Consider the following 15,898-nt stretch of genomic DNA (forward strand, 5'->3'; position numbering starts at 1 on the left):
CTGGCCATGGCCCCCGAAGGCCTTGAGGGAGCGGCGCCGGAAGTTGCTTGAGGTCAGGCACTCGGTCTCAGTGCCGTTCACAGTCCAGGGGCCGCTCCAGAGTACGCTCGCGGGGCCACCATCAACGCTCCTCGGGCTCCAAGTCTTCACCCTCGGATTCGGGTAAGAGACGACACAAAAAGAAGTCGAAGAAGCGTTGTCGCTCTCAAACTTTCCCCCGTCGGTCCCTGGATGCGGACTAAGTGGACAGGGGTTCTGCCCCTGCGGCTCCTTCAGAGCCCGGGAGTCCTGCGGCCTACCCACCTTATCCAGGTCCGGCGACTCCCGCACAGGTGCAAGAATTTCTTGCTACCTTGGACCGCCTGTTTAGGCCTCGGGCTCCCACCGGCGCGCCCTTGGGCCCCGCGGTCCCGTGTCCGGATCCTGTCGGGCTGCCGGCGGCTCTGGCCCAGCGCCACAAGATCCTGCGCCACTGGCTCCGGCCACGGTGCCACAAGGTCCCACGCTGACAGCTCCGGCCCCAGTGCCACCCTCGGCTCCGCCACCGCAGTGGCTGCCATTTGTTCTGCCCCTGCCCAGGTTCAGGACACTTTTGTCCCTACCTGGGATCCGATTGGGACACTGCGCCGGTTCAGCCCTGTTCGGAGCCGTTCCCGGCGCCACTTGTTCCTTCCCCGGTCCCTGCCGCCACAGTCTGTATCACATACGGCAGAGGTGGAGGACGACTGGGAGGGGTCCGAGGACCCTCTTGCTCGTCAGTGTGACTCTGAGCAGGACTGGGCGGATGAGTTAGAGGAGGCCGGCAGCCTTGATGCCTCCTCTGACCCGGGGTTTGCCTCTCCTCCGCTTACCATGGAGGAGGATGCTTCTTACACGGTGGTGCTCCGTCGGGCAGCTGAGGTCCTCAACCTTGATCTCCCTAAGGTGGCCTTAAAACTAATCCCCTCACTGAGGTAATCCAGATGGCGTCCACTTCGTCGGAGCCCCTGCTGCCATCTAATAACGCCCTCACTGACGTCTTACTGGGCACTTGGTCGCGGACAGCCACAGAGGCTCCTGTGGATAAGAACGTCGCCAGGCGTCGTCGCCCGGCGCCGGGTGACCCTGCCTTTCTGACCACTCATCCTACACCTAATTGCTTGGTTATCCAAGCTTCGACGTCCCAGAGTGCCTTTCCCACGGCTCTGCCGGAGAAGGACTCTAAGAAGCTGGAGCAGTCCGGCCAGCTTAGGGCTGCGGTCGGTGAATACTGCCTGCCTATTAGGCTGCTATTCCCACGCGGTGTGGGATACAGTTGCACAGGTGTTGCCTCAGTGCCCTGAAGGGACCCAAGCTGTGCTGTCCCAAGCTGTTGCCGAGGGTAAAGATGTGGCTAAGTTCGCCATTCGGTGTGGCTTGGACACCGCGGACTCACTAGGTATAGCAATTGCTACAACTGTGGTGCTTCGTCGTCACGCCTGGTTGAGATCTACCGGGTTCTCGCCAGATGTCCAAAGCTCACTCATGGACATGCACTTTGATGGCACTCGCCTCTTTGGCGATAAAGCAGACAGTGCGCTGGAGCGTTTTACGGACTCACGGGCCACGGCCAAGTCCTTGGGTCCTTCCACGAAAAGCCCAGCCACTCCTGGTTTTCGTTCCTTTCGTGGCCACGAATGGGGCGCCCAAACACGTTCCTTCAGCAAGCCTGTGCAGACCCAGCCTCAGCACGGACGCGGTTTCTGCAGGGGCGGGTCTGGGAATCAGCGTGGGGGTCAGTCCACCTCTGTCTCCGCTGCTCCTATCTCCAAACCTTCCTACTCCAAGCTTTGGGGGGCACTCCACGCCAGTGGGTGGCAGGATCCGCCATCACCTCCCCCACTGGCACGCTATCACATCGGACATGTGGGTGTTGCAAATTATCCGCAAAGGTTACTCCCTTCCCTTTCAGTCCACCCCTCCAGCCATGTCACCTCAGTACCACCGCATGTCGGGGGAACACTTAACACTTCTCCAGCAGGAAATCACGGCCCTCTTGGCCAAGGGGTCCATCGAGTGCATTCCTGGGACAGAAGTAGGGAGTGGTTGTTATTCCCACTACCTTCTGGTCCCCAACGTCAACCGCTTCCTCTGGAAGGAGAAGTTCTTATCTGCTCTCGATCCAGGAGACTGGATGGTAGCGTTGGACTTGCAGACACCTATTTTCATGTTCCCGTCCTGCCGGCCCACCGGCGTTACCTGCGGTTCATGGTAGGCCATGAGCACTTTCAGTTTTCCGTGCTCCCCTTTGGCCTTACCAGCGCCAATCGGGTGTTCATGAAAGTGATGGCGGTGGTCGCAGCTCATCTGCGCAGAACGGGTGTCTTAGTTTTCCCCTATCTAGAAGACTGGTTGTTAAAGGTGGGCTCGCCCCTAACGGTCATCTCCCACCTCCAGACTACGGCCAATCTCCTGCATTTGCAGGGGTTTTCCATCAATGTGCCGAAGTCTCACCTGAATCCCTCTCAGAAGCTCCAATTCATCGGAGCGGTTCTGGATTCTGCGCAGTTTCAGGTTTATCCTCCCGAACAGCGGATCTGGGATATTCAGGCTATGATTCCGATCTTTCAGCCTCTATCCCGAATTTCAGTCCTGATGACCCTCCGGCTTCTGATGGCCTCCTGCATCCTGCTAGTGCAACATGCCAGATGGCATATGTGGGCTCTGCAGTGGGACCTGAAGTTTCAGTGGGCGCAGCATTAGGGCAACCTGTCCGATCATGTCCAGATCTCGGAGGGCACTGCATGTCAATTGCAGTGGTGGCTCACGAATCACGATTGGGTCAATGGCAGATCCCTCTCCCTTCACCAACCGGAGTTCACAGTGGTGACGGATGCGTCCCTCCTGGGTTTGGGTGGTCACATGGGAGAGGCGGAGATCAGGGGCCTCTGGTCTTCCGCGGAATCCCGGCTCCATATCAACCTTCTGGAGCTGCAGGGGATCCGACTTGCTCTGAAAGCCTTCCTTCCCTCTGTCTGGGGCCAGGTAGTGCAGGTGTTCACAGACCACACCACCGCCATGTGGTATTGCAACAAACAGGGCCGGGTCGTGGACCCTATGTCGGGAGGCTCTGCGCCTCTGGACATGGCTGGAACATCGGGGCATGTCTCTGGTGGTTCAACACCTGGCAGGCTCCCTGAGCGCCAGGGCGGATGAACTCAGCTGCAGATGCATGTTGGATCACGAATGGCGTCTGACCTCGGACGTGGTGCGAGGTCTCTTAATGCAGTGGGGAGAGCCTTGGTTACATCTATTCGCCACCGAAGAGAACGCGCAATGTCATCAATTCTGCGCGTTGGAATTTCCAAGGTGGCACTCGCTCGTTGACGCTTTTCGTCGCGAGTGGAGTTGTGGTCTGTTGTACGCCTATACCACTTCTGCCCAGAGTGCTGAAGAAGATCAGGCGCGATCGGGCCCAAGTCATTCTTGTGGCTCTAGATTGGGCAAGAAGAGTATGGTATCCCGAGCTACTCAGTCTGGCAATCTGTCCTCCGATCCGACTGCCTCTTCGGGAGGATCTTCTGTCGCAGCAGCAGGGGACGGTCCTTCACCCAAACCTGTCCAGACTCCACCTCCATACGTGGAGATTGAGCGGCGACTGTTGACAGCTTTTGACCTTCCTGCCGAAGTCTGTGATGTTATTTTGGCAGCCAGGTGTACCTCCACTAAATCAGTATACGCCTGCAGGTGGAATACATTTGTGGCATGGTGCACAGCGAAGGCTGTGGATCCCCTTTCTGCCCCGCTTTCAGAAGTTCTTCTGTTCCTCCTTTCTCTGGCCCAGCAGGGCTCTGCTCTGGGCACTATCAAGGGCTATCTCTCGGCCATTTCCGCCTTTTTTAGGCTTCCAGATCAGCATTCTCTTTTCAAGTCCCCGGTTAGTCGTTTCTTAAAAGGCATTACGCACACGTTCCCTCCAGTCCATTTATAATGCCTCAGTGGGACTTGAATCTTGTGTTGACTTATTTGATGTGTGCTCCCATTGAGCTGCTTCACAACTGTCCTTTGCGTCTTCTCACCTTAAAGACTGCTTTCCTGGTTGCTATCACCTCTGCCAGAAGAGTGAGTGAGCTCCAGGCTCTTACTTCTAAGCCTCCTTTCCTTTCTGTTCATCCGGACAAGGGCAGACCATCGCTTTGCCCACCTTCTTTCCGCGTCCTTCGAAAGCGGAAGAGAGGCTCCACCGTCTGGACCCAAAACGTGCGCTCTCGTTCTATCTGAATCGCACACAACAGTTTCGGGTGTATGATCAACTCTGTCGGCTACTTGGTCGCCAAGAAAGGTCAGGCTGTGCACAAACAAACCATCTCTCGTGGGTCGTTCTGTGTATTTAAGCCTGTTACTCCTTGGCTAAAAAGGAGCCTCCTGTGGGCCTATGTGCCCAGTCTACTCGGGCGACAGCAGCCACTACCACTCTGGGACGGGGAGTCCCTTTGCAGGATATCTGTCTGGAAGCTACGTGGTCCTCCCTGCATACCTTTACCCAGCATTATTGCCTTGACAGCCAAGTCCAGAGAGATGGCTTCTTTGGCCGTTCTGTTCTCCAGGATTTTCTGGTGTGATCTTAGTTCGCAGACCCACCACCGGTGTTGGTATTGCTGGGGTATCTATTCTAAGGTAAGGAATCTAACTCGAACATGTTTCTTTCAGATGAACAAGTTACTTACTTTCGGTAACGATATATCTGTAAGAAACATTAGTTAGTGTTAGATTCCTTACCGCCCCACCCATCCTCCCCGTTCTGCGAACTGATTTCTAGGGTTAAGGTCATGTACAGAACTGACGTCCGCGCGCATGGGTGGCGCCGAAGTAATCTCCGTGATGTAATCTCAGCGCATACGACGCCAACAACGGACGTGGAGCCGCACAGCACCACCTACTGATGCGCAGAGGAACTGCTAGCGAAAACTTTCCGGATCCAGTCTGCCGCCTGGGGATATTCTAAGGTAAGGAATCTAACACTAACTAATGTTTCTTACAGAAATATTGTTACCGAAGGTAAGTAACTTGTTAGTTTGGATGGGATTCTGGGTAAGAAAACGTTGGGCTATCCACGCAACCTCCCTGGAATCCCCGGGTGTCTAGTTTTCAGAAATGTGTGGGTTTGGTAGGTTTCCCTAACTGGCTGCCGAGCACGGGCCAAAAACCCAGGTGACCCCCCTTGCAAAACCAGGTTGTTTGTGATAGGCAATTTTAAAGTTGTCTCAATACGTTTTGGGCCCTTGCCTGTCGCGGGTACTTGGGCCTCCCACACGTTGAGGCACCATTTTTATCGGGAGACTTGGGAGAACACTGGGTGGTAGGAAATTTGTGTCAGCCCGGTGATGCCACAACTTTCCCACACACAAATGTGTGGAGAAGTGATTTTTTTTTTCCAGCTAAATTTGAGGTTTGCAGGGGATTCTGGGTAAGAAAACGTTGGGGGATCCATGCAAGCCATACGTCCTTGGAATCCCCCGGGTGTCTAGTTTTAAAAAATGTATAGGTTTGCTTGCTATGTTTCCCTAGGTGCCAGGAGAGCTAGGGTTAAAAAACTACAGCTAGGCACTTTGCAAAAAAAGGGTCATTTTTCACTGTGAAAATGTGATGTCCACACAAGTGAGGTACCATTTGGATCGGAAGACTTTGGGGAACGCCGGGTGGGTGGAATTTTGTGGATCCACGCAGATTCCAAAACTTTCCACCACAGAAATGTGAGGAAAATGTGCTTTTTTTGGACACATTTTTAGGTTTACAGGGTATTCTGGGTAACAGAACCTGGTGAGAGCCAGTCAAGTCACCCCATTCTGGATTCCCCTGGGTGTCTAGTTTTCAAAAATGTATAGGTTTGCTAGGTTTCCCTAGGTGCCAGCAGAGCTAGGGTTCAAAAACTACAGCTAGGCACTTTGCAAAAAAAGGGTCAATTTTCACTGTGAAAATGTGGTGTGTCCAGGTTGCGTTTTGGGCCGCTTCCTGTTGCGGGCACTAGGCCTACCCACACAAGTGAGGTACCATTTGTATTGGGAGACTTAGGGTAACACAGAATTGTAGAGCAACTGTTCTCACCGATTGTCTTTCGATGCATTTCTGCCTTCCAAATGAAAGACAATGTGTAAAAAAAGGTCATTTGGAAAAATGACCTATAATTCTCATGCTAGTATGGGTACTCCCAATTTCGGAAATGTGCAAATATCTACTGTTTCTAAACTCTACATTTTGTTCCCATTTCAGAAACAAATAGGTGTCTTTCATACCGATTTTTCCATGTATAAATGTTCCCAAAATAATTGCTATATAACCGGTACAAAATTAAAAACCATTGCAAGGCGCTGCTCAGTTACTAGATAAATAAATTGCCTTACACTTTTCAGACATCAATCGTCCTTATTCATAGGCAGAGCAACCTCTCATGTAAGGCACAGAATGCTGTTGAGTAAAACAAATACCTTTTATTAGCCACAGGTGGAGCCTTGCAATCAAAGTAGAATAGCATTCTGGGAACAGCAGTTCTGTGATTAGCCTCGTAGTTCATGATAAACAACAAAGTCACTCAAATATATTTCTCATAAATCCAGCCATTAGTGGGCTATCCAAAAGAAAGCAGACAGTGTTGCAAACAATGATATGCCGACACGATGGACCGGGATCGGCTCCATGCATCCAGAGCCGTTGGCCCGCTTTTCTTGCGGTAGTGCAGTCCCCACGGCAAGGCTGCCGTGCATTACATAAAGTTTCACATTTGCCAAAGCTTTTAGGACGCACTTTCCATCGTCAAAATAAGGCAACAACACCATCTGCAGCTCCCTGGATAAATAAATTGCCTTACGCGTTTCAGACATCAATCGTCCTTATTCATAGGCAGAGCAACCTCTCATGTAAGGCACAGAATGCTGTTGAGTAAAACAAATACCTTTTATTAGCCACAGGTGGAGCCTTGCAATCAAAGTAGAATAGCATTCTGGGAACAGCAGTTCTGTGATTAGCCTCGTAGTTCATGATAAACAACAAAGTCACTCAAATATATTTCTCATAAATCCAGCCATTAGTGGGCTATCCAAAAGAAAGCAGACAGTGTTGCAAACAATGATATGCCGAAACGATGGACCGGGATCGGCTCCATGCATACACATATATATATATTCCTCTTAAGTTCCTTCAATCCCTTAGACAAAAGGAGCGTAGACCACATGAATAGGCGGTAAAAAAATTATTTATTTCTCCCTCAGTACAGGGATGTAGCAGCCATTACGCGTTTCAGCCCCGGAGGGCCTTGATCACATGTATATATATCCCTACAACCAGAAAGGTCCAGCGAATGTAGCGGTATATTGCTTTCAAACAGCTGTTATAAGTAGAAGAAGTTACAGGGGAAAACATTGACACAAATGGCTGTTTTTCACCTAATTTTCATTTTTTTTGTATATTTAACCGTTAGTTTCTATGAAGAAACCTTGAAGGATCTACTCAAATGACCCCTTGCTGAATTCATAATGTTGTCTACTTTTCTAAAATGTATAGCTTTCCAGGATCCATTATTGCTTTCATACCCATTTCTACCATTAACTGGAAGGAAGTTGAAAGCACAAAAAGTAGCAAAAATAGACTATATCCCAGAAAAATGCCAAAACTGTGTAAAAAATGTTAATTTTCTGACAAGTCTGCTTGTCCCTGAAAGCTGGGAAGATGGTGATTTCAGCACCACAACCCCTTTTTTGATACCATTTGCAGGGGAAAAAACAGACGTTTTATCTGGAGCCCTTTTTTCCCCAAAAAAAGACATTTAGCTGTATTTTGTCTAATTTCCGAGTGCCCTCCAGGGTAATCCACAAACCCTGGGTACCTTTAGAATCCCCATGATGTTGGAAAAAATGGACGCAAATTTGGCGTGGATACCTTATGTGGTCATAACGCTACAGGGGCCTAAGCACAAACTTCCCCAAACAGCCAAAAAAGGCTTTTGCACGGGGGGGGGGGATGGGGGAGGCCTAGCAGTGAATGGGTTAATATCAATAATCTGACTTGAGACTTTCTCTTCACAGCAGTAGATTAAAGCTGAAATACAGCAGACTTGAAAAAATTACTATGTTTACTTACGAGTGTTATTTCAGCATTACTTAATTGTGACATGATCTTACCACGAAGGAATCTCTAATGTTCACTCGATCCCATTAGAACATGTCTGCAAAACAATATTGATGCTGAAGGACTTTGACAGAATCCGTTTTAAAAGGATTTTTTACTCTCACACCCATGTTAGGGACAGTACTGTGAAATCGGTAATGGTGTATTGGAAAGTATCCCTTTTTGACATGGTCACCCCCCACTTTTTGCCTGGTAATTGATGCAGTTTTGGTAGAAGCGTACAGGTCCCCAGTGTCAGATCTTTCCCTAATACTGTAAGTTGCTCCCCCAATTGGCAATACCTTTAGCACCCACCCCCAGTCCCTATTAAATGGTACACCTGGTACCTAGAGCAAAAGTGCTGAAAAAAGTGGAGACTCGGCATGGCACACCACATTTGTGCCATGCCAGCAGACAAAGCATGCAGTATAGGTAAGTCACCTTACAGCCCTAAGGCAGGGTGCACTATACTGCATGTGTGGATATATCTGCATGAGCAGATATGGCCCTGTGATAGATAAGTCGATTCTTAGATGTTACAAGTGGACAGGGATGCTATTTGAAGTACATGTGCTGGACACTGGTATTTGCGAGTTCCCCAGCTACATAATGGCGTCACTGAAACTAGAGACGTTTGGTATTAAACAACTTGTATTAATAAACCCACACTGATTCCAGTGATGGATTTATTAATATATTCACGCAGTGGGCACGAAACCCTACAGACTACTAGTGCACCTCAGGCAGGTTTCTGACCCCCTGCTGATGAAAGCCTGCTCGCGCTAAAGGCAGAAACAATACCTGCTCTAGCCGGAGGTTTTGTCACCTCCTCCAAGCAGGATGACTCTGTGATCAGCATATCAAGGCAGGAGGCTTCAAAGGCCTCTGCCGCCTTTTTATATGCAAACTGCGGCTTCCCTATGGTTTTTGCTTCCCTAGACAGGGGGCATGCCACCCCCTACCCCAGGCCCCTCTAAGGTTAGCATCACTTCTGAAGTGGGCTACCAGATGTGAACACGACTTTAAGAATACCCCCATCTTAGTTTTGGTGGGATTATGCGCTCTGGGTCAGGGTTATGCCCACTTTCCACAGGCAGTGGTCATATAGAGGGTGTAGATAAAAGGTAAGTAGTCCATTGGCTACTACTTGTCACTCCCCATAATGCCCCTAAATTGAGTATTTAGGGGCATTATAGCGAGAACTGAAGACTGGCGGTGGACGTTTGGCACCAAACCCTGTCTGCCTGCACCATGTCTCAACAATCGTGACCAGTGAATCGCCTCGCAGCTGATCAACATCCAAGAACCTCTGAAAACTGCCAGCCCTTTGCAAATTATCAGCAGTCTCCCTCAAAGTAGAGGAGCTACTCCCCTGCAGCCACAGGCACCAAAGAGCAAAGTGGTTCACCGGGTTGCAGTTCACCGGGCAGCCCGTCACAGAAGCCCCCCAGGAAGAGGCACCTGTGCTCATGAAGGTCTGATCTGTCCCCTCATCGAGTAAAAGGACACCAGTTCTACCGGAACTGCACAAGACTAATACCCGGGGTACCAGACCCCTTGCAGTAAGCAAAGACTCTGGGAGTCCAAAGTGACTCCTACGACACCGAGGAGCCGTTGAGGGGCAGCAACACTGCAGAAACCCAATTCCAGAGTGACTCAGATGTCCTGATTTTGCACCTTCAACCGGTGAGACCGACAACCCCAAGGCCCTAGGACACACAGAGCCCAGTCGACCTTTTCACTCTGCGCCCAAGCACCCTAGCCTGGGTTCTGACGAACCGACTCTGCTTTCTTGTTCCCAGGACCCTTATGACCCAAGCTCCCCGTTAGGAGCTTCTGTTCTTGTCCCAAAGTCCCCCTCTTTAGCCTGTTTCTAGGTGGCCCGCCTTTTTCCTAACGGCGTAGCGCCCCACTACTAACCCGATCAGCACCCGGACGCCCCAGGGCAGGTAATGAGTAAGTACTGGTGGTACTTCGGGACTTGGCCCCCTGCAACTTCAAGTCCCGAAGTAGACCACTAGAAACTTTTGCAAATAACTGTATGCAACATCAGCCTTTTGTCCCAGAAGGAAGCATTGCTGCTTAAAGACGTATTTAAGTCGATTATTTACTTACCTGTAAAAAATTATATTTAAACAAGCATTTGGAATACAATAGGTCTTACATTTGTAAAAGTTAAAGCTATTGGCGTTATACATTTTAATTTGTTATTCATATTTTTGGGTTTGTAGTTGAGTGATTATTTTACCAAAAAAAGTACACGCAATACTATATTATTAGAATTAGTTGGTGCGTTAAGGAGTTGGGGTGGGGGGGTGGGTAGAGTGAATGAAGACCGGAAGAGGAGGAAGACAGCCAGTTAGGACCAGGGGTGGAGCCGTTTGACAGAACAGAATTTCCCCAAGGAGGAGATTGGACGGACTGCGAGGGATCGGGTGAGGTTTGCCAGCAGTTATGAGACCTTAAATTTAGGTCGTGAGCAGAATGTAAGCGGAAGAGATTGTCGTGCCTCCAACAGCAGCTAGGAGAAAGTCATTAATAAAATAGTGGTCACAGACTGTAAATAAAATATACTGAGTTACAACACGTTACAGGGGCAGTCCTCATGGGGGATTGCAAAATGAGAAATGAGAAATGGCAGTACTAAGGAGGGACTACTAAGCATGTTCACGAATCAAAACACCATTTACAAACAACAGTAAGAGGACCTAATTGAAAAGATTGTTGAAAAATGGGCGGAACTTCAAGTCCATACCTGAATACAGCATGTCTCGACGAAACCATGCAAACACTGCCTAGGCGAGACCTAAAAAGTACTTACTTGATAACCAAGTTCTTGGTATCAAAATTTACATAAAAATGACTGTTTTCTAAATTAGTCTTTGGTTAGGTTGAGCCTAGCGCAGCGCGCAAGCGATGCCCTAGGGGAAGACCTTTTGGGATTGGTCTTCACTTTTCAAACACTCGTGCGTTTGGCGGCATCCACCTTGCGGGAGCGAGCGGCGGCACGCAGTGGCCATCTGTTCTCAATTAGCGCGGCCGCGCTTTTCAAGCACTCGTGCTTGTTATTTTATTATACATGTTGGTGCCAGTTCAGGGATCCAAGGGCCTCGTGCCCGCTGCCTCTAAGGAGCACTTGAACGTTACCTCAGAGGAGGTTATTAATGCATCACCGGAACCCACTAAAGCCCCGGGCTGCTCGCCCAGCCTGATTAACAGCTATACGAGGCTGAGCGCAGCCTGCAAACACTCCCAGCACACAGTGTTTACTTCAGGGGCCTCTGAAGGCCGCTCACTCTCACACGTTCTGTCTGCTAAGCAGTTCCTCTCGCCTGCCGTAAAACAAGATTTTTGTAACCGTGTTACAAGTCAACAATCATTTCTGCGGGCATTTACAAACAATACGTGCGCGTGCCAGTAAAGAGAATGTTGCATCCTCCTCATAATAAATAAAAACCTGCGTCTGATCACAAAGGAATTCTGCGCATTGAGAAAATGCTGTATTGGTAAACGCAAGTCCATCCATTTCCGTGACACAAACGGGGACATCCCGTGCATGCTGCAGTTGACTGGCCCTACGCTGGGTATAAAGGCTGGGGTGCATGTGCACTGGACACCACAAAGAACTATAAATATAACGGTGTACAGTGTTTCCACCGCACACAGGCGGACTCGGCGGTTAACAATGGTAAACACTGAGCGAGCGAACCATCCGAGGAGACTGGAGCCCGGGGTACAACAGAGGACACAGCAGGCGATAACACTTCCAAAAAACAAAGCGATCAGGGGCGAGTCAAAAGGTAACGCCGCAGTTAAGATTACTCATGCACAAATTGTGCACAGATGTCGAATTTGGGACTGCCTCATACTTCTGCTGGTGGCATAAAGTATAATCAGCAGAGGACAAAAATTGCCAAATCCCTGAGCAATCAAAACGGAGCCATACATTATACACACATTCCTATAAACAGGAGTTGATCAAGAAACTACATGAGATTCTCTGCTGGGTAGATCTGCCTTGGAGAAACTGTGAAATGATAACAATGTAGATATTTGTTTTCAAAAAGGGAATTGCGGAGTGTTCACCCAGCACATGCACCGCCATCAGACCTGCTGTGACTGGTAGGGTGCTTGCGTAACCTGCCCCCATTTACAGATGCTTTAACACGCAAATGCCTCTTCCCAGTCTGGTAATGACAATCACACGAGCGTGTTGGCACGGACGCCCCTCCCCGCCCCCACTGCTCAGATCCGAGCAGCTCCTGCAGCCGGCTCCTGCAGCCGGCTCCTGCAGCCCTCGCATACCGGGTGCAAGACTGATCGCTCTCCCCCGGGGAACTGGGACACATGGGAGCGGAGGCTGGGGCCAGCAATCCCAGAGCAGGCAGCACTGGCAGAGCAAGCTTCCCTCCTGGTGCTCAAATTTCCGAGGAAGCACAGGGTAATGATACAGGCAAGGGCCTCCCCCGTGTGAGCAGCACACATGTGAATTACAGACTGCAAATGGTGTTATTTGCCCATCGCAGTGAGGATGTCTTTAGCAACGATAGTGCTGCCTGTAGAAGCCTCCTTCTACAGGGGCTATCTCCACCTACATGTGATTATCCATAGGGGATAACCCTACACATGATTATCAATAGGCGATAACGCCATCTAGGAAGGGCCTCTTAGCCGCAAGCTCAAAGCGATGTTCGTTTATGTAGACTTGTTAAATTGTTGGCATGTGATTGAGCCACAAGTCAGAACATTATCACAGATAGGGCCTGAACACCTTGAAGTGGCGCTGGGCCTCCCTGGATCTCGATGGCAACTTGTTTCCGCCAAAACACTTCCCATGGAAGACTGATTCTTAGCCACTGCAGTCACAGCCAGATGCTCCTTGGTAGGAGCTCCTCTGTAGGCACTCCACAACAGCTACAGGGCGGTCACTAAATGGATAGACCACACTGAACAGGAACCATTCCTAACCATCTGGACAGTCACCCATTAATTGCAGCTAACAGGTGCCATGAGTGTGGCATGTTGCCCAAAGTGAGTGCCACAAAAGCTGCTGATAATGGTAAACATGACATGGGTGCCTATGGAGCAGCAACATATCATCAAACAAGAGTATTAGAACACCTCAGGATAAGTTTTGCAGCCTAACTTCAAGCAAACAAATTTGAAGTCCCACTGCCACTTTCAGAATCCTCACTCTCCCCTCAACAAAAGCAGGTAATAACAATCACTGCCACCTCAAGCAAACAAGCCAGCGCTACCACTGATGGCTGAGAACTACATATCAGCACTACAACAGACACCTTAGGACAACAGGATAGAAAGACCCATTGACACCTCAGTAGAAGTAATCCCTCCCGCTGACACCTCATGACTAAGGCCAGCACTGCAATTGATGCTGGAGGACTACAACACGGCACTGGTACTAATACCCGAGGATCACAGGTCAGCAATAACAGAAGGACTACAGGTCAGAACTCCCACTGATGCCTCAGGAGTACTGGTCAGCCCTGACAGCCCAGGAGAATGGGGCAGCCCGGACGACACCTCGAGAGTAGAGTTCAGATCAACCTTTGCACTGACACCTCAAGAGAAGAGGTCAGTACACTCTGACACCCCAAGACAACCGGACAGAGCACGTTATTCAATTCACATACATAGCTCAGAGCCAAATCACAAGCCGCAGCTTCAATAACAGGAAACCGGCAATAACGCGTCACATCAGCAGAACAGGTAATAGCTCAGATCTCAAGATAAACCGTCGATCATCAAACACACGGCTAACAAGTTAAAACAAGCATTGGCATAGCCAATACGTCTCGCCTTTGGGACCTTAGAAGTGTTTAGCCATGCAACAGTTGATGTTGTTGCACCAAGGATATTGTGCTGCATAACTAAATACTTATGAGGTCCCAAAAGCGAGACCTATTGGCTATGCCAATGCTTGATTGTTCGTGAGTGGGTCTCATTTATTTGCCTCTGTGAGCACAACAAATGCTTAGCACTACCCGCTGATAAGCTTAACTGCTCGCCCACACTACCACAAAAGGGATCATTTGAGTTATCATTTGTGCTTATGTAAACCAACCGGGTTTGCCTGGATTCGTGAAACCGTGTACCTCATTTTGATCCACTATATAAAGAACCAGCTTCCTACATAGTGCAGGCATAAGTTAGTGCTAAGTGGATGTTTTCAGACTTAGAAATAGCCAACCAGCATCCGAAAATAGGAACACCGAAGGCGGTTCCTTTCTCTTTACTCTATTCTTTACTCTGTGCTTAGATTAGGACTATTGTAAATCCAATGTGGTGTTTCCAAGGGTGTTTTTTTGCGTCTGAAATGCAGACGCATTCCACTCTGCTTTACTTCCTCTACCATAAATTTAACTGAATGCTGAAGGTGAAGTATTATTAGGTTTATTACTTGTTATTAGTTTGTAGTTTTAAAAGTTAATCACCGTTTACATGTATGTTTATATCTACATGTTCATTTAAATTCCTTTTCTTTATATAGGCCCGTGCTGTGCTGGAAAGAGAATTTAACAACATTCTTCTAATAGGAACAGATAGAAGATATGATGATGTAAGTTGACCTCATTAATCAACATACTGATGTCCAATTCTTATAGTTAGTGTGTATTTAAGAAAAAACAATGTCTTTTTAAAATTGTTACAGATAAAGCACTTAATTTCTTGTTCTTTGGCTTATTTTGCTCTGCTGTGAAAATCAGATGTTTTACAGCGACTACTAAGTGTTATTTTTATTTTTTTATTCTAGGTGTCTTTTGTGAATAGATGTGAAACAAAGTGGACTGTTTAATCGCAAATGTTCATTACCAACACATAAATGAAATATTTCCCCATAGATTTCTGATGGCCTGCTGTTTTTGTAATTAATTGGAGTTGATCTTATCCCGTGTGGTCCAACAGAGTAAAATGTAAGCTGCAGTTTGTAGGTCCAGCCACAATACTGAAATATCTTCATTCACTCCTGATTGATGGTTGAAGATGGAAATTCATTGAATTCTGGAAGGAAGGAAACTTGATCAAGATCAAAACAATCCAGCTACATGTTTAAATTAAATTGTAAAAATATTTACGTAACTCTACAAGCATTGGCAAAAACAATAGGTATGGCGCCTCTGATGCTAGGTTGCAGTCTTTTTCTTTTTTTTTTGTGGCCATCGTGGAATTCTATTTTTTCAAATCCGAAGAAAAAACATTGAAAAAACATCCGCTGTGCATGTTACATGCATGGGCTGCCATCTTCTAATGGTTTCGAAAAGGGTCAAAGATTGCTACCCATTGATGACAGTTGGGGAAGAGATATAAGGTATTGGTAAAAAAAAAAAAAAAATGTTAAACCGGAGGTGTAGCAGAGTAAGGGGTTTGTGTAATTAAAAAAGAAATGGAGAGAAAATAAGGAGTTGGTAGAGAGGCTGTAAAGTTGGCGTGAGAGTATCATAAGCGGAATGGAAGACAGGGAAATGTGCCTTTGAAAAAAAGGGAGGGGGCTGTTGGTTGCGAAGAGTTCTTAAGAGACATTCATTACCCACTTTTGGTCTCTTCAGAAAGTCAGCTTAAAGTGCAACTCTCTCTGTGCTTGGCTTTTTTGCCATTAAGAAATGCATTTCCTGATTCTAATAGATTCTTGAGAAATCTCTTTTTCAATATCATTTGTGTGATCAACCCCTCAGTAGGCTTTGGAATTGTGACAGCCATAACAGGCTATTGCTGGCCTTTTCTCATGGTTTTTTCTGCCATCGAGCTCACTTGCCTTCTG

The 15,898-nt window shown here is 48.3% G+C and overlaps 1 protein-coding gene across 18 annotated transcripts in view; it reads left to right on the top strand.

The window, feature by feature from the left end:
* The window catches only part of PPFIA1 (PPFI scaffold protein A1), a 775,827-nt gene that overhangs the window by 667,698 nt on the left and 92,231 nt on the right, over positions 1–15,898 (top strand). For all 18 annotated transcript variants that reach the window (XM_085643557.1, XM_085643540.1, XM_085643545.1 and 15 more), the window contains one exon: positions 14,630–14,698. In XM_085643557.1, the coding sequence (XP_085499683.1) occupies positions 14,630–14,698 (69 nt within the window). The remainder of the gene's footprint in view (positions 1–14,629; positions 14,699–15,898) is intronic.

This window comes from Triturus cristatus, chromosome 3_1 (assembly GCF_964204655.1).
Source record: "Triturus cristatus chromosome 3_1, aTriCri1.1, whole genome shotgun sequence".
In the NCBI taxonomy this organism is placed as follows: domain Eukaryota; kingdom Metazoa; phylum Chordata; class Amphibia; order Caudata; family Salamandridae; genus Triturus; species Triturus cristatus.